General features: G+C 47.0%; 1 protein-coding gene across 1 annotated transcript in view; it reads right to left on the bottom strand.

Moving 5' to 3' along the window:
* Positions 1–19995, bottom strand: part of LOC142558071 (uncharacterized) — a 111737-nt gene that overhangs the window by 62758 nt on the left and 28984 nt on the right. The window contains exons 3-6 of the mRNA XM_075670234.1: positions 19136–19267; positions 18149–18336; positions 13052–13149; positions 7044–7107 (exon numbers count right to left, since the gene is read on the bottom strand). Coding sequence (XP_075526349.1) covers positions 7044–7107; positions 13052–13149; positions 18149–18336; positions 19136–19267 — 482 coding nt within the window. The remainder of the gene's footprint in view (positions 1–7043; positions 7108–13051; positions 13150–18148; positions 18337–19135; positions 19268–19995) is intronic.

Below are 19995 nucleotides of genomic sequence, written 5' to 3'. Positions count from 1 at the left end.
TACATAAACGAACACTTGTGCCCCGAAAAGAAATCTTGCTTGGAAAAGCCATTTTTTATAAGTGCGCACCCTATTCGTTAACAACGGCTTATTCAATAGAAGAGACTGATAATCTTTGTAGAGCAAAATCTACATCAGTTCTTCATTGCAATATCCATAGTATTCATAAAACATAGACTTGCTTTCTGCTTTCCTGTCACTACATGCACATTCGTTCAGTGTCATTGCAACTACTAAGACGTGGCTGCGGAAAAGTAAATGAATCAGTCTTCCAGGTTACAGAACAGAATCAAACGCGCGCGACTCACGTTCATGCGGGGATGGCGTTGCATTGTTTGTAAAAAATAATATATCCTATTGCAAAGTTGCAATGACATTGAATCCCTTTTCATTCGTCTAGAGTATGCATTCATTATTGGTGCAGTTTATCGGCTACCGAGCGTGACCTCGTAGGACTCCTCGATAAGCTGAAAACAATTTTCTGCGCTGTGTCAAGTAACCGAAATGGACCAGTGATTACAGTAGGCGACATAAACATAAACACATATAACATGCATAACAGTGACTATAGCTATTTGTCGCAATCTTACAACTATCGTCACCAACGCGTATAATCAAGACATGGTCTTTAATTGACGACGAATTAACAAATCTAGACACGGGGGTTACCGCAGGCGTTTGCCTAGAGCCAATCTCTGATCATCTACCTATCTTTGCCGCTTTAGATCATCCAACTAGTACCAAAGAAATAAGAAACAGCGCTGCAATGAAAATAGATTACAGGTTATTACGAGACGAAATCCTTCGCATTATTTCAGTTAAATATTCAACGAGAATATCGACATTAGCATAACTAACCTAAGTGCATATCTCAATGTCGCCGTCTATAGGTGTTATCGCAAGGTCTCGATGGTGCGACATGATACACTCATGTGCCCTTGAATGACAGAGCACATACTTCAAACACTTAAGCACAAATAATACTGGCATGACACATGGTGCCATAATAAAGATAATATATACTACTTACAGCGATTCAAAGTACAGTGAAATAAATCTGTGGCTATGATTCCATCGCGCAAAAGGTCGTATTTAGCTCACCTAATTACACAGACCGCCGGTAACACAAGAAATTACAAACGAAATCATAGGAAAACAACGCAAGCTAACTGTGGTTCGCGAAACCAGATAAAGACGTTGTAGAGAATTTTCACACATACTTCGCATGTATCAGTTAATCTCTGGCTGAAAAGTTTAGTAAATCAGAAAATATATCTTGCAGAGTGCCGTCCCTAACACTTTCGTTATGTGTACCATTGAACTTGAAAACATGATGGCAACAGTCAGTAAGATTTCAGCTTTTAAAGCCTCAGGACTAGGCGGTATTTCTATACGAATGATAAAAGAGAATATAGATATATTAGGACCAGTATTCTGCCACTTGTTTAGCCACTCCGTGAACTGCTCTAGATATCTGTCTCAGCTGAAGATTGCTAAGGTGGTGCCTATCTTCAAAGATATAGACCGATATGACCCTTGCAATTACAGCCAATATCCGTGCTCGGTACCATTAATACTATATTTGAAAACATTCTAACGCATCGGTTCCAGAAATTTATTGATAAGTACAAGGGTATGTGCCCACAGCAACACGGCTTTCGTCCGAATCATTCAACTTCGTCAGCAGTGTTAACGTTAACTCAAATGATTGATGTAGTTTTGCAAAATAATATACTTTTGTGTATCATATTCCTGGACCTAAAAAAAGCATTCGATACAGTTGATCACAGCATACTCCTTAATAAGCTACAACATTACGATTTTCGCGGTAGCTCATTAGATCTTCTTACTGACTACCTTCATGAGCGAGAAAATGAAGTCAGAATGAACAATGTTACATCATCACCTAAGCATACGCGAACTGGAGTCGCTCAAGGATCCGTCCTCGGACCCCTTTTATTTTCATTATTCATTAAGGACTTCCCGCTTATTTTTGGTACAAGTGAAGCCCTTATGTACACCGACGACACTTGTAACAGTCGATAACATTTGTTATCTGGAAACTAAAGCACACGAAGAGTTAAAAAAGAGCAAGTGAATGGTTTTCAATGAAGAAACGTACGATTAACGTTAATAAAACCAAATATGTCTTATTTGGAACGCGTAACAATACCTTGCCTGCTAAATTCTTCGATTTAGAAATAAACAATTTTCCATAAGACGAAGTCCACTCATTTCACTATCTTGGCCTGATTTTCGCCAGCTATCTGCACTCGCAAGAACAAAGAGGCGCAGTTTGTAAAATGCTCGCAGCAGCATGCTATGCACTCTTACAAGCACGGCATAATCTTCATACTAACACACTGCGTATTTTATATTTTGCAGTCATCCATAGCCATATCCCATATTGTAATGGATCATGGGGTACGACATTCATGGGTGGGAAACCTGCACGCAAACTTCAAAAACGCTTACCGATTACCGATTACCGATTTGTGTTACGATCAACCAATCCTGGTTTTATTTAATAGAATGAATGTTTTGCCGTATGGTAATATAGACGAATTAAAATTGCTACATGTGTCTTCAACATTGTTAAACACAAGCTGCCTTTTCATGTTCCTATATTTTTAGTTCCTATATTTTTATTTTAGACCAGAAATAAACGTGCGGTAATTTTAATCTTCCTTCAACTAAAAATATTTACGGACAACATTTGCTACAATTCTCAGGGTCAAAAATTTGGAATAAACTACCAGGAGAAATAAAACAAGCAAATAATTTTTCATCCATGCTTAAATACTTGCTTAGCCTTAATGATGCTTTTCAATGTGAACAATCACGATGTCCTTTCTTTTATTTAGTAACTCGCGGAAAGCTGCTGAACATATCTAACTAGGGTTTCGATTTTGTCGAGATTAATAATGTATGTTCATAATAATGCAGAAATTTGCCTGAAATTCCCCTAACTAGTGTAATACGTGTTTGCTTAGAAATGTTTAATAGCATAACATGCTTTTTACTGTCTCGCATTTCATTATGTACGCTCGTGTAATTTAATGGCGTGCGACAAATATGTGTATGCACGTGATGTATCTTGCAATTATTATGTATATTTTATTGGACCCGCAACTAGCCTGTGGCTATGGGTCCAACCAGTTTGGTAGTTCTGTACGCTCTACGTCTGCAAATAAAGAATTGAACTGAAAATTTAAACTTAAGCGTGGGAAACAGTCTCAGCAGTGATGTCCTGAATGGGAACAGCCTCGGCCGAGCATGCGATACCATTGATCATAGCGAATATATAACGATAACCTTGAGACACCTCTAAATGGCGCACGATGTCTAGATGCACATGGTTGAAACGACGGCCGGGTGCAAGGAAGGCTTGGCGAGGCGTCTTGGCATGACGGGAGAGCTTTGTCGTCTGGCAGGGCAGGCGCGTGCGCGTCCAAGCGCGCACATCCCCGAGTATTCCGGGCCAGACATGGCGCTGGGTGAGAAGGCGCCGAGTAGCCCGAATACATGGGTGGCATATGTCGTGTAGAGAGTGGGATGGTGCAACGTAGTGAAGCCGTAACGAAAGGGCGGGGAAGGTCTTCTGCGACATCCTACCACAAATGCTCAGGCGAGCATGGATGGGGCACAAGCCGCATTCGGAGAGAACGGGGGTTCTCCCGAAAAGCGGCGAGCTGTCCTCCTGCTGTGCTGAAAAGAATGCGGCCCAGTCGATGCTGTATGTCGATGCTGTTATGTCAACCGAAGCTGTATGAGAACGGGACATCAGCGGCACCTTTTATGTGACGGACGTTAGTTGCAAGTTCCGAAATACAAGCGACATGGCGGAGTTCACGTGACACTTAGTTGGTGCGGAAAGATACGTCAGTGGCTTATGATCGGTCAGCACGTAAAACTGGCATCCTTCCAGAAAATTCAGGAAGTTCTGTGTCGTCGTATACACGGCTAGTAGCACTCTGCCGAAGATGCCTTAGCGGGTCTTATCGGGAACTAACTTACGAGAGTCTCCACTGAGAGTTAATGCGCTGCTGTGAGAACGGCGCCGATGGCCACGCTGGAGGCATCTACCATCCAGCGAGTTGGGGCGTTGCTACGCGGATGGATAAGCAGCAGCAGTTCCAGATTGCTTGTTTGGCGGCGCTATAGGCGGCCTGGGCTTCTGGAGACCAAGAAATGGCAGAGGATAGGCCGGCCGTTGACCGATGTAGGTCGATGAGTGGGCGAAGTACCTCTGCTTAGTAAGTGCCTGAAAAAATTGACAAGCCCCCAAAATTGGCGTAATCGGGGGCGATCCTGGGTGGTCTTGACGTGGTACAGGAGATGGCATATACACCCGCATGATATGTGATGGCCCAAAAACTAGAGCTCAGATGTGCCGAAAACATTTGGAGGCGTTCACAACCAGCCCGTGTTGGAACAAAGCACGTGGTTGGTGCTCATGATCTTCAGGCGTGCAGTTGGCGATGAGGACATCATCAATGCATGCAAACACAGTTGGAAGGCCTCACGTGACTCCAGCGATGAATCGCTGGAATGTTTGAGCCGAATTGCGGAGTCCAAAAGCCATTCGAACGTACGCGCACCAAAGCGCCTCTTGAATGCGGTCTTGGATATGTCTGCGGGTTCGATGGGAATTTGGCGGCAGGGCTTAAGCAGGTCCAGTTTGCTAAAAATTGCGCAGTCGACGAGGCGCGATGTAAAGTCTTGGATGTGAGTCAGTGGATAGCTGTCGTGGACAGCCTTGGCCTTCAACGCTCGATAGTCTCCACAGGGACGCCAGTCAGCGGGATCACGCTAGCGTACTAAATGCAGCGGAGAAGCCCACGCACTAGATGACTGGTGTCTAATGCCGAGCTTCAGGATGTGGTAGAGCTCCCGCTTGGCGACAGCTAAGCGGTCTCCGAACAAACGGCTTGGTCGATCGGCTGCTGGTAGACCACACGTGACGATGCGGTGTCTCACCGTATGTTTATGCGGCTGAGTGAGGTTGGTTGGCTTTGCTATCTCGGATTAATCAACCAAGATTTTTTTCGAACAGAGAGGAGGGTATCAGCGCGCGGATGCCCATGGGAGCAAGGTCGGGCAGTACTGCAGAGATGGAGAGACGAGCCAGGCCGTTTGTGAGGTGATGACACCGCACGCTGACGCCCAAGCCGACGTATAAGGGAAAGCCCGAGCCGATGATTGGGTGAGCCACCTCTGCGATGACGAAGACCCATTCAAAAGTGCGGCAAAAGAAATCCAGGGTGGGAGATCGGAGTCCATACGTCGCTATAGACGAGGCGTTGGAAGCCTGAAGCCACTGCACAGACGACCTGCAACGATAAGCCCTAGTCGGGGGAACTACGCTAATATCCGCGCCCGTGTCGATAAGGAACTCAGCGCCGGAGAAGCTGGTGGTTACCATAAAAAATGTGGCTGGGATTCCCAGCGAGACTACATGCCACCGTCAGTAATCTCGGCGGGCATTTGCCAGCCACGAACAGCGAGGTGAGCACTTTGTGGTTGGGTGACGAAAGCGCCGCTGCTACTAGCAGAGGCGGAGGGCTGGGTCTCCGAGCTTGAGCTTAAACGAGACGAGGCGAACAGTTCCCCAGTGTGGGGGGGGGGGGGGGGTCGGGGGCTCTCAGAAGTGCGGCGATCGAGGCGGCGAAGTCATCGATGCGGGCCTTAAGACGCGAAAGCGGTGAGTCAGTAAGCGGTCAGACAGCAATGACGGACGGGAGGTTGTCTCACAGAGCTGGTCGGCGAGATCAAGCAGGCGGTTGAGGGTGACGTCGCCAGCCTCAGCGAAGACGAGGTGGATTGGCTGGGAAAGGCTTTGAAGGAAAAGCTCTCGAAGCAAGGCTGAGTAGGTGGGGAAGTCGCGCTCGCCGAGAAGTTTTCGCATCCGGCGCAGCATTTGGGAGGCGCGCCGGTTGCTTAGACCCTCCTCGGTAAATAGCTGTTGGAGGCGAGTGCCTTCCGACGCGATAAATCTCTCCAGTACCTCGGTCTTGAGCTGCTGATATTGTGTGGCGCCCGTGGGAGTGAAGAGAACGACCGTGAACTCGCTCGCAACACCAAGAGGAAGGAGTGAGACGACGTGGCAGCAGCGCGTCGTTTCCGAGGGGATGCGGTAGACTCAGAATTGCTCCTCAATCTGGTGAAACCAAACTTGTGGGTTCTGAGCCCAGAATAGTGGAAGGCGAAGCTGCAGCGACGAGACGTCCTGCAGGTTTCGGCCGGAACAGTCATTGTGTTCGTCTTATGTCACCCCTTGTAGACTTATGCGTCAGGAACGAAGGAGAAACACAGCTGACCCGAATCGACGCCAGGAAAGAGCCGCGGGCCGTGGATTGGCGTTCCACGACCAGGCGCCGTCTTTATTTTGCTCTCATGCGGGCGCGCTGTCCGGGTTATAGACGCAGCCCAAGAGACGGCGCTACAGTACAAAATTCTTGTCGCAACTGCTGCACTTTGATGCGCGCGCAATGCAAAAAAGCCACATGTACTGTGCATGGGTGCACGTTAATATATTGGTAGTTGAGATGAATCGGAGTACCTTACAATGGTGTGCCTCATTTCTAAATTGTGCTTGATTAGGATTGTATTGCGCTTAGTGTTATACTGATGGAACTATTAATGGACGAACATAAGAAAACACGGACGTATGTGGCGCAATATAAATTATAAATACAATCATGAACGTCCACCAACTAGCCCCATTCATTGCTTTACTATATTCAGATCGTTGTTATAGCATGTACAGCCACAGAATTGGTATTTTTAGCACGAATTGCGGCCTATCCTAATGCTCAGAATAACAGTAACCAGCATTCGAGACAAAGGTCTCGAATAACTCCTTCCACTCGCTGAAAGTAATGTATTACTCCACCAAGAATACAATGCCACGAATTATCTCTTGAGACCTACACGGATCTATTTGCCTTTTTTAAGCAATATTGACAGCATGCAAGGGACGCGTGCTCTGTCGACAGATGCCGAATAACGCCCCATCCACTCTCACAGAACGTCGCACTTACAAGGACGTCGCTCCGATTCCATGAAAAAGCTTCACACCTCGGTGTTATCGCCACTACGTCAAGCCTGGAAGTGAGAGATTGCATCACTGTAAGTATAGTTAGGACAAACCACACTCTAAGAATTCAAATCCTCGACAGGTCCTGTCAATCTCAGTAGCCTAATTTTTCATGACACCAGCTATAGGAGCTCGTTTCAGGAAAAGATTTCACAGCTTAGCTGTCAACACCAACTGCTTTGACAGCTGAAAAGAGCAGTAAGAAATTAAAACTAAAGTCACTGCGAAGTGATTAGTAGCCACTTGAACCGTATTCGAGTCTGCTCTTCTTAGAACAAGCCATGGGGTCGATTCATAGCAATGGCGCGCACATTCCGACAGCGATTTTATGCAAATAGTTGTGTACCCTGCTTTCGGTACGCCGTCAAGAATACTCCGCTTTTATCCAGGTGGTCAAAATAAATCCATAGCCCACTACTAGCAGCACCCGCCATAGTCCACTTAGCATTGTCAGGACGTTCAAACCCTGGTGAGAATACTGTCCGTTAAAAGAACAATACCGCTTTATGCATATTGCTTTATGCACACCTACATATTGTGATAGCGGACTCGGCACACAAATTTACACTTTAAATTAAATCGCACCCTCCCGGCATTGAACGTCGGGATTTCAGAAGGAGTTCTTCGCTGCAAACTCATTAGGTATTGTTAAGTGAACGAAATTTTTTTGCATTAACATACCACATGTGTCTATGTTTGGCTCTTGATCCTTCACGTAAGCAATTTCTTTTTCCTGACTTACTCCTGGCATTCCGTGTAACAATGTAGGGCCGGCAGTGTTTTTTGACATTGTTAGATAAATCGCACGCTGTAGATGCTTGTCGCCTTATATTGGGCTTCCGCAGAACAGGAAAACGCAGGACGGCAGCGTGCTGCACCCCGACGGTTTTCTTTTTAGCAGTAGGTGGTGTCCGCGACTGGCGCCGAAGCGACCCTGTACTAGTTGTCGATACGAGTGGCAAAAGGATTGAAAAGAAGTTATCAGATTGCCCTTTTGGAAGGCGGCGAGCTCTGGTTATTCTGCCGACAAAGGTGTCACAGGAACTGCTGGTCATAATGCGGAAATATTGTCGCTATGCAGAACAGGACATAGAGACGATGACGGAGAAGTTCTGTTGTTGCTTCGGCGATTCTGCTGCCATGATCTAGTCTCAGCTAGTGCCATCAGCATTCGCCTTGCATAAACAGGAGGTGCGGGGTACTAACACGGAACTCCGCAGCGGTCGCCACGTGAACCCTCACACGATGAACGACATCCAAATCGCCACAATGACCGACCGCCCACTTCTAGTGCCGCAGACTCTGACCTCGTTGTTCTCCCAGCCACGTGACCCAGGAACCTTCAATGGCATCGATGGTATGGACGTTGAAGACCGGATTTCCTTGAGCAAGTAAGCGAAAATAATCGGTGGGACGCAACGCTAGTGCTAGTAAATGTAATATTCTACCGCCGAGACACCGCGCTAGCATGGTACGAGTCCCACGAACACGACATACCGGGTGGGGATGGTTGCAAGCACAAGCTAGACCACTTCAGAAAGCTCTTTGGCCGTAAGCTGGCAGTGAAGAAGGATCTATCACGCTATCACCCCTGCTCAAAGGTCGACGGAATATTACGCGGGGGAAGAAGAGCGGCGGGCCTGAGGCGAACAGGACCGACGGTTTAGGGGTGGTAATGACCGGCTGGTTCAGAAAGTCGTAGGTGCGTTGTCGGCGTTCGTAGATGAAAGACGCAGAAAGAAACGGGGATCACCTTGATCCGGACTGTCGGACGCGAAGCTGCACCTAGGGGGCGATGACCAATGACTGCGGCAATGACAAGCGATACGTCCAACAGGCAGGCAATTGAAACAAATCGGCCTATCGTCCAGTGTTCTGCAGTCATCCCAGTTACGACGGCAAGTTGGAACTGGTGAAAACGGGGAAGCAGTATATTGCGCAGGGCTGGTCCTGACTGACCGCTGCATTACAAATAGAGCAGACAGACCGGAGGCCTATGTTTGCCATCTCTTCTCTCAGAACGACCTGTACAAGCGATACAGAACATGCGCGGTCTGGGCAATGCTGACGAGGAATGGCAGGGACATGGCTTTGGGCTCGCGACGAATTAACCATGTCAAATTTTCTTGTCCAGACAGAGGAGGTTCACGCGACTGTTCCTCACAGGAATGCGTTGAAGCTGTGTTTTGGTAGCCTGTTCAACTGCTGCGTAATGCGGCTACTCTTCAATGGGTATGTCCGGAGATATCTAGTACTCGTTCAAAGGTGTGAGACCGGCTAATGTCATGTTACCGGGAAGAACATGTGTAACAGACCCAAAGTTGATAACGGGAAGTCCAGTAGAATTATTGACAATGGTGACAACGGCACCCCACGCTGTAGAATGTCTGAAAGTTTAGAGACGACGTAATCGCCATCAGGAGCATGTGGTCGAGCGTTAAAAGGTACAGTAATGGTGGCACCGAGTCATATTACCCCCGCTGGGTTATAGTTCTTGCAGATAAGCATGCTGAATGTGTCATGCGCTGTGCCCGTCAGGATGTGGTCAATCTTGTCGGTCTCGTTCATGTGTTTGTCAACATCACAAGAGAGCGTGAAGTTGAACACATGAACGAGACCGACAAGATTGGCCACATACTGAAGGGCACAGCACACGACACATTCAGGCTGCTTATCTGCAAGATGCAATATGACTCAGTGCCGTCATTACTGCAACTTATAACGCTTGTCCACATGCTCCTTATGGCGCTCACGTCGTCTCTAAACTTTCAGACATTCTACAGCATGGGGTCACGCTCCCCGGTGCCGTTGTCACCATTGTCGATAATTCGACTTGTAGACCCGTTATCAACTCTGGGTCTATTACACATGTTCCCGGTAACATGACATTAGCCCGTCTCACACACATTTGGATCCTTGAGCAACCACTGAAATTAATACAGATGCTAGTGATCACGGCATTTTCGCTGTTTTTGCCCAGATCCAGCGTCTTCAACAGTGCATTATCGCATACGCAAGAAGTCTTCTGTACACAACCGAGCGTAATTATTATATCACTGAACGAGAGTGCCTAGCGCTGGTTTGTGCGATAGCAAAGTCCCGTCCATACCTATTTGGTCGCCATTCCCGCTTGATTACAACCACACTACAGGGTGTCTTGGGAGTTGGGCATTGCACTTGCAACAGTACACACACTTTGTAGTGTACAAATCCGGTCGTTTACATCAGGACGCCGACTGCTTGTCCCGCCACCCTGTCGACCCGCCGGAATCTCCAGACGTCGAATCCTACACCAGTGTTATCTCCATCTCAAGCTTCCTCAACTTTGTCGATGAACAGCGACGCGATTCATTTCTGCGAGCCACCATGGGTCGGTTAATCTCGCCAGCTCTAATCCTTCCCTTCGCCTTTCCTCTATTTCCGAAGGAGTCTTCTATACACAACTGCTGACCTACTGGCTGGCCGTACTGGAGCACCTTCAACGCACCATGCTTCAAGAACTCGACAACGCGCCCACCGCTCCTCCTCTTAGTGTTACAAGTTTCACCGAGTCCTGTGCCGTTTCTTCAAGCCCGACCGCTACCTCTCTGTGCGACGATATTTGACTGCTTGCGTCGGCGTCCTGTGCCGACGCCAGAAGCCCACTGCCATGGCTCCCGCTAGGCTTCAACAACCCATCGATATTCCCACTGGGCCTTTCTTTCGCGTGTGACTCGACCTACTTGACCCTTTCCTTTTCTCAACTAAGGGAACAAACCGATTACATACCGCGCTTCGCCATTACGGGAGCTCTGCCTGCAAGGTGCGCCACGGAGGTCGCCATTTCCTCCCACACTGTGCTCCACGTCAGCTCCTCACGGACCGTGGATGTTACTTCTTGTAAAAGGTCATTCATGACATCATCCACATACCTTCTACCGAGCATCAAATAGACACTGCTTACCATGTACAGGCTAACGGTGTAGCAGAGCCACTGAACAGAACACTTGCCGACAAGCTAGCTATGTGCGTTTCTCCAGACAACCAGGTCTGGGACGCTCTGCCCTACGTCACCTTCGCATACAATTCATACCACCATGACACTTTAAAATGTAGGCTACTCACAGCTTTATATACTGTTTCGACGTGCTGCTGTTTTGCCCCTGGGCCCTGCGCTTCCACAAGTCACACGTCACACTCCGCTTATGCCCGCGATGCGATTTCTATGGCAGCACAGGCCCGTGAGATTGCCCTCGCTCGCCTGAATGATTCCCAGGCTAAAGTCTAAACGATGTGCTGTTACGTCACTCCTCACAGAAACGTGCAGTATTAACATGGCTTCATCAATCTCCTGTGGTCGCCATCTCATGGTGTGGGCCCATCGGAAAAACTGTCGCTGTAGTCGGGTCCCTACCGAATCCTGCGAGAGCTTTCGGATGTGACCTCCAAGATTGTTCCCGAAGAGCCATACCCGTCATTTGTACAGCCGCGAACCAATGTTTTTCATGTGTCGCATTTAAAGCGCTACGTGCGCTCCTTTGCCGATCCATAATCGCTTGCGCCGGGTCAGCGCTCCAACCCCGGCGGTGTAGTGTTCCGATGCAGGACATGTAGACAAGAGACGATGACGAAGAAGTGCTGTTGCTGCGATGCTTCCGCCTGCTATGTTCTAGTGTCAGCTGGTGCCTTCAGCATTCGCCTTGCGTAAACAATATTTGAGGTTGTCTGCGCCTCAAGACAATATTTTTGGCCTATATGTTATAAATCCACGCCTTTCTTACTCCTCATTATTCACCATACAAGAGAGTTTTAGTATGCCCGTAAACAAGGTTATATTAAACTGCTGGGACCAAACAACTATATTAAACTGCTGGGACGGAATATCACGTTCCAGTATAAGAAGAGGATTTGCTATTCTGTTGCAACATTAAACTGATGGGAGGAAATACCAGGTTCAAGCATAAAACGGGAATTTGCGATTTGGTTAGTACAATAAGCTGCTTGGAGAGAGTATCAGGTTCCAGTATAAGAATTTCCGATTCTTTCCGTACGTGAAACTGCTGGCATGCAATATCACATTCCATTATAAAGTGGGGATTTGCGATTCTGTTGCTACATTAAACTGCTGGCAGGTTCCAGCATAAAACGGGGATTTGCAATTCTGCTGCTACATTAAACTGCCTGCAAGGAATAAGAAAATGGTTATCGTTTCTTTCTACGAGAAACATTTCTGTTCTTTGTTTTTACCGAACGTGCTCGCGGCGTCGACGTGTGTGTTACGAACAAGCAACAGCGTTTATTTTTTATATTCGACAGTTATTTTCTGTTGGATTTATATACCCGATGAAATGGTACAGATATTTAGATTCAAACGTAAAACCATCACAGACGTAAAAATACGGTCCTGCTCAATGCACATGATGCCTACGCTATTAGGTTGCAATGGTTTATGTTCGCGATGGAATAGCGTGAAACATGGCGGTGCCAGCGACTCTATCTTCAGTGCGAATACTTGTGGTGGCTGTGCTGTCAGTGTTGATAGCCAGTAAGTCTAAACGATGTTTTGCTACCTCTTAATTGAAGTGAAACGTTAGTTATTAGCGCAAAGTGCGTCCAATTTCTGAGGTCCTTGGGCGACTTCGGCGCCTCTAGGCCTATGAACCGCGCGGGCACAGAAGCGACAGGATGGTTGCTAATGAATTATCTTGTCTTAGATACTTTTGGCAGGAGGCACCAAATGGTGCCCCGTACGTTGTTGGAGAGAGGGCCACCATAACGCACACCAAATGTGCTCGCGTTTGTGTACGTAAGATGAAGTGCTATCCTAAAATGAATTATATACCTTTATTACGCTTGAATCTAAATTTCCGTACAATTTCATCGGGTTTATAAATGTTGCCAATGCAACTCCATCCCGGCGCTTTCACACAGCGCTTGCAAAACCCAATCTAAAGCACCTTGATAGGAACTTACCCTGGGAATAATGGTATGGCGTCCAGGGTTGCGTCTACTTCACTTGATTCACCTTTTATGGTTAGAACAGATATATCTTTCAGAGCTTCAGCTGCTTTCTGAAACGCAAGTAGAGCCATTAATGGTGAACATATTTATTCGTGGACTGCGTAAACAACATAGTGGTAAGATGGCACCAACATGCATGAACGCTTCGTGATTAATGCAGATGTAGCTCCCACTCCCCTTGCCATGTACAAGATACATAAAAGAAAAGCAATTTTTTTACTTGAATATTGATTTGTCCCTTAAATCTCTAGCTCAAGGCCTTCAGCTTGCACGCAGCACCGTGGCCCATTTATCAACACACGTGACATGATCGACCAAATGCTGCGAAATGTCGCGCCACATCTAGTGGTGACTGTAATTTCTGTTTTAGGTGCAGCGAGCAAACTTTCGTGGACATCGAAGTTCTGGACTTCACAAGGCGGCTGCCATTATGGCAAGGGCAAATGCTCCATTTCGAACACAGTGTCAGGCCGGTGTCCACTGTTTTCGAGGTACGGCTTCACTGTGTTCGACGGAATATGTTGATATAGTTTCCCGGCATACTTTGTGAGGGAAATGGGCCGTAGGTTCTGTATCTTGAGCCACTTGTCGGGCTTGGGTATCATGGTGACGTCAGCATGTTTCCACACCGCCTGCCTCTTGCCTTCTTCCCCAGCATGCAGGAACATCCAATTTTAAGCAACAAATATAATGTAACCAATACGACGGACTGAGCAACTCAGTTCTCAAAGGTTGCGGAAAAGAACGATTCCCGCAACCTTTTGTCATATTCTATAAAATGCATGCGCTCACTTTTCTTCAAAGTAATATTGTGGCTAAGCAATTTGCAAAGCCCGTAAAACGTCTGAAGCGCTGGCTTCTACAAATTGTATCCCGTATTTTCCGTTCGCGGTCTAATGGTTAGAACAACGAGCTTCATTGCTGTGGCGTTATGGTTTGAGACGAACTACCCGATATATTTCTGCCTATGTATTTATTTCCAGTGAGATCTCGTGCCCCAAGATTTAAAGAAAACTATCGCTTTTATACAAGTTTTTAAGAGCCGGCGCGACGTCTTTTGCATACGTTAAGGACTCTAGGAAAATATACAAGCACAAGAACGTTTTATATTGAAGCTTTCTTTGTTTCTTCACCACTTTTTCCGCCATGCCAACGGACGAGCGCTGGTAGCTTGCCTCACACGACTACTTCGCGCACTCTGGGAAGGTTTGTGCCAATCAGTAGAAGACACCAGCACCTCTACCAATGATGAAGGCGAACACATCAAAATTTAACCCTCCGGGCTTTGTCGTCTGCTATCGACGAAGTCGCCGAGAGCCGTAGCGTCGACATGCAGGTCCACAGCATGAACGGCTGTGCAACGCAAGGTAAATGAAACTCGCGGAAGTATCTGCGTTCGCATGCATTGTGGATTTAGCTCTCTGGGGTGTGTTCAGGGGGCCATTTCGACTAGCGCCAGTGAGATGATGAGCTCCACTCACCTACTTGCGAGCCGCAGCAGTCATAGACAACTTGCTGCCAAAATTTGCTCTTAGCAAGTAGCGTAAAAGTACGCTGCTTCGAAATCTACGACGCCAGGTGGCAGCCATGGGACGCCAAGAGCGCGCCGAGCAATTGTAACCGCAGCCGAGAAAATCCACGCGTGGTGACTAGTATATGTGTTGATGTGCACGAGTGCGTGTGTTTGTGTTGTGTGTGTGTCTTGGTGTACACTTCCAGCGGCGGGCTAGGAAAATCTGCCTTGGGCGCGGTTAAAGGAAATCGTTTTATTGCGGCGTTCAACGAGTTTAAGGTTGCGTTAGTCAAGAAACGCTAGGTATGTGTCGCAGGGTAGGTTTCGCATTTCATAATAATGCCACTGGGCTCGTGCCACTTTCGAATGACCCTCTTAGATGCCAGCTTCACCAGAGCGAATCGCATCTGCATTGATTTTCAATAAAAAAGCTTTCCTCCACCAGCAATATGAACTAACGTGTCAAACGACAATGACCGTTGTGACACGAATTGTGGACGGTCAGACCCACCTTACTTCCCGCATCGTCTTCATTCTGCGGTACAGGGGTGGAATAATACGCCGCCGACTGAAAGTCTATTCCTTGCGTCCTCTGATTGGTTCGCGCCGCTTTGAACCTCCACTACACTGCACGGTGATGTTGAGCCGTAGTATATTTTTGTGAGTTACGGCTTTGAATGCAATTATCGTGTACATGCCTTCGCTATTTTCAGGAGCTGTATGAAGTGTATGAAGGTTATTGAGGTGTCTAGGCTAACTGAAGGCACCCACTATCCTATGGAAGGCGAGAACAGAGGGACGGGCATGTCTTGCATGCAAGCGATGTCAAACTTTTGTCGTACAACCTTCGCAATAAATTAGTTCTGCAAACGCTCCCAATTGCTATAAGAGCGTTTTACAAATCTCGTGTAATGTTTGATGTCCTCAGAAAACTGCGTTACCTTCAGTAAAAATTCCGTAAATATACGAAGATTATCACTGACGAATGAAGCGTGTGGCTTATTCGTACTTGTAGATATTTTTTTTCTATTGCTCCCGCAATAATTCTATACTGTCGACGTCATGGACCGGAACACTTGCCCATAGCACGGCTGTCACTACGGGATGCTGCTTCCTGGCTTTCATGTCCCGGTGGTCGTCTGTTCGCAAGAGAAACACGGTACTATCCGGTGACCCAACTGGTGAACTGTCCAGCTTCCCACCTGAAGCAACTACGCCGCTCTCCCGCTAGTGCGAGACGAAGGATTTGTGTCAAACAAAGCGCTGCTCCTTTGTCCGCAATGACGAGCTTAGCAGCGCCGTCTGAAACGGAAGCTTTACGCCTTGATATCTTTGTCCGTCTCCCTTTGTCGCTTGTTCTAATTACGTGGTTTACAGTCGACTTAACCGTGAAGCAACTACCTCAGTTAAATACCGTTAAATAACAAGCAGCTGGAAGAAACTAAGCTGTTGTAGTACATCTCGATTCTCGAATCTTGAACACACCTCTGAATAGACGCACTCTTTCTCCACAGATACGGCGCGCTTCGCATAATCGTTGTAAGTCATACCAGCGCCTCCTCCATTTTTTTTTCAATGCCAGCCAGATGCTCTAGTCTCGACACGCATGGCGCTGCACGTAGGCCATTATTCGCCATGTTGAATCTGATTTGCTGTCAAGAGATCACGTGCCCTGAAGTTTGTGCCGGGAAACGGAAGTTTTGCAAAATGCATTTTGGCGTTTTCATAAAGATAGAACCTGAAGTGGAGCTGCGAATTTTATGGACTAAAACATTTTTGGGTCCTCGGAAGCAATATTGCGACGTTACCGCTTCAAAAAGAAATTGAGTCGTAGCGTACAAAAGTCAGCACAATGCATCTGCTATTTCGCGAATATGTCCTGGCGATCCAAGATAGGCGGCATGTCAGCTTGCTGATTGGATGAGGGAATATGCCGTGGGCAGCGTCACAGGCAGGCCGTTTCGTAAACCTCAATTCGACGTTGCGTGACGTTGCGTTGGGCCGCCATTGCAGAGATATTCCGCCATAATATGAGGTGCCACGATCCGCGGGAATTATGCTAATCAGCAGCCATATGCAATGCACTCTAAAAAAAGTTTGCACCCTTTGGTGTGTAGATCTGCCACACAACGATAATCGTCATCTGCCTTGATGCGTTTCCTTTCTTTAACGCTGCGAGCCCAGTAACGAACGGCCGGCGCGTTATCAGCATCACATATCATTCCCGACAGGAAAGTAGCGGGCGCGGCGTTTTAAGAGAGGAAACGCATCAAGGCAGATGACGATTATCGTTCTGCGGCAGATATACACCCCAAAGGCTGCGAACTTTCTTTACAGTGTGGCAAACGGAAGGAATGCGTATCGCCACATTTTCCCCGTCGTTTGGCGCCATGAAAATATTTTGTTGATAACGCGTGCTCATAGTATTTGCATCGCTCTCGGGTGGTGTTGGCATTTGTACTCTGAGCCATCATTGTTTAAAAGAATGCCTTTATACGAAAAAGCCATTGCTTGAAAATAGCTAACTTTCTGCAACATTGTCAACTTTTCGCTGCTGCGTTTGTATTGTAATCAAGATTAATGCTTTTTCGCACAGTAAAAAGTTATGACAACGGCGTCTTTGTAATTTATAAAAGGGAGTGTACGCAAGCGGCGTCTTGAAGTTTCCTCCCTCGGTGCGAGTAACCACAGAAGTGAACAACAGGTGGCAACGCCGCCGCTTGCGTCGCGCACGCGGACATCTCTGGCGCCGGCAATGCAATCGGTGATATTCAGCCTTTCTCAGCCAGCCGAGTCGGGCTGAGTCACATACGTTTCACGAGATAGCGATAACGTGGCCTTGAACGTGCGCGCATCACCACTGGTAAGTCGCGTATGTCAGGCGAGAAAACAAGCGTGCTGGCGCCAACATAAGATGACTCATTCCATTTGCCGGGGACACGCAACCTAGCTAATGAAGCAGACGACGGCTCTTACGTAGCAGAGGACGGAAGCAAGAAGAGTGTGTGTGAGAGTGTGAATCATGCGCTTTGAGCTAGCTGCTTTATTTATACAGCGGAGCAAAACTGTTTCGCTTTACTGGGAACTGTTTTGCTTTACCGGGAACCTTACGTTCAGTGCCTTCATTTCAGTTTCTTAGCCGAAACGTCAAGTTAGCGTCACCTTACGAAAGAAAAAACGGGCCCATCAGCGATATGTTATTCGCGTCGCATCTACGCCACGCATCGAAGAAACTGGCGGAATGTGCAGAATAGCGCCCCGAGATGCGGCCGATCCGACGGTTCACCACGCTCTCCTGATGTCATTTCCTACTCTTCCCCGTCTACTAGCGTTTGCGCCTGCTTTTGGATCGTGGAGGCTCCCATTGGGGAGCAAGCGATTTCACTAGAATTGAAAAAAATATATATAGAGAGGAGACGTTGGTCATACCGAATATTTTCATTCATGTACAACGTTCCACTACGCTGTAACGCCACCGGTATGGACGGTAAAATACAAATTAACACTCGAAGTAGGTTTCGCGTCGTTGAACGCACCTTCAATTTCTCGCCAGTTTTTGCTGTCAGGCTGACTTCAGTCAATCCATGCCAGTGGCTGAGGCTCCACTCAGTCGTCTTTGTGATAGCTTCTAACAAACTCAAATCGTCGTCCTCTGACATTCTCGTTCCCGTGAGGAACTTTTCCTCTCCTAAATACGTGGTCATCCATGCCAGGGAATTCACATCTGGAGGATAAAATAATTGTGGCAAAGCATGGTAAATAGGGGCTAGCGCTAGTCCAATAAGCTGGTTTCGTTCTATGTAGTTTTTTTTTTCGAATCCGAGCTACAAACATGCATGCGAGACTACGCCAGTCCCGTATTCTACAATTGACAGCCTCCCGAGAAAGCTTTCGCGGTAAACCTTGTAAATGGACAAAGCCATGCCCAAGTGGGAAGTTTCACTACAGCCCATAATACTTCCTTCGGATTCTTATCCGCAGTGCCTCTTTAACTGCTGCTGAGCGGTGCGTGACGCCCGAGGTAGAAACGACGTTGCAGATCCACTAGCAAATGTTCGATCCACTACCAGTGTTCGTTTCGCACAGGCGCAAGGTTTGTTTTGTTTTCTTTTTACTGGCAACATGAAGGGTAGATACGGGGCTGCTGAGCACAGATATTGGAAGTTTACCCTCAATATGCTATATTTTCAACACAAAACGTTGCTATTTGATCCTCTCATTGGCTTCGTTGACGGTTGGCTTCACGAGGTTATTGGCATATTCGCCGCTTTCCCGTTACTGAGAGGAAAATTCCCATCAATTGAAGTGCTCCTTCTTTGACTGCGTTAAGGATCGTAACGGCGCAGACCAAACCGCAAAATAAGGCGACACGAGAAGAGGGCTGCAATTTTTCAGGAATTTTGGCTCTACTGCGTCGCAGAAAACCGGATCGCTTTATGGCGCTAACTTATGTTCTAGCTTATTCTATTCCAGCAAAATAGAAAGAAATTGCATGTGCAATTTTGTACAAAGAGTGCGCTTACCTTCTTCTGCATCTCCGAATACGCTAAAGCTGATCACATGGACTATTTTTGAGCACAGGTCTTTCAGCGGTGCCATGCTGGTCTTGTCAATGTCTCCTTGGTCAGTCTTTTCAGTGAAGCATATTATTCTTCCTGAAATATTTCGTAAATGTAGTTCACATCTGATGTTTAAATGTGCCCCTCTCCCATGTTCTCTTATATATGTGAAGGATAAATCTATTCTACAAAAATCAGGAGGAAAGTTCCATAGTTGCGTTTGCAGGAAAATGACGGGATTAGTACACACGAATCAGCCTAACTGTCTCCCTATAGGTGCACCCTTTTTCCCCCCCAACGCATGAAGAGGCCTATTGTTGGGACATACGTGAACGCAAATAGAGTACCGCGCTAATATTTAGAACGTGAAATTGAACGTAATTGTAGGAATTCCCGTTAAAACTTGACTCCATGAAGAAAATGCACTATTCGAGTTATCAGTGCCACTCATAGGGCTTGCAGACAAATCCGTATCCACGGTTTCTTAGAAAAAATAATTGACTAATCTTAAAGCAAGAACTTTGATGAACAACGCATATTCTGGAAACTGTAGTAGGTAATCTCCCTACTATCCGCTTCGTGCAGAATGCTTTCGCTTAGCAATAAGATTCCGCCTATGTAAATCGTAGTACATCTGAAGAATGCATGAAGTACTACATATTTAGTGTTTGTGAAGGCCAATGAAAGTACGAAGCTCGTCTTCACCTTCGTATTGTGAAAGAAACACCACGATTATTTGAGTATGGAAAGAAACAAAGAGGTATTACAAGGCATTAATTTGGAGGGGGGGGGGTTATCAAGGAACTTCGTCTGTTGCAGGTACC

This window comes from Dermacentor variabilis, chromosome 9 (assembly GCF_050947875.1).
Source record: "Dermacentor variabilis isolate Ectoservices chromosome 9, ASM5094787v1, whole genome shotgun sequence".
In the NCBI taxonomy this organism is placed as follows: Eukaryota; Metazoa; Arthropoda; class Arachnida; order Ixodida; family Ixodidae; genus Dermacentor; species Dermacentor variabilis.
Note: the sequence above shows the minus strand (reverse complement) of the source record. Positions and strands in the feature narration are given on the sequence as shown.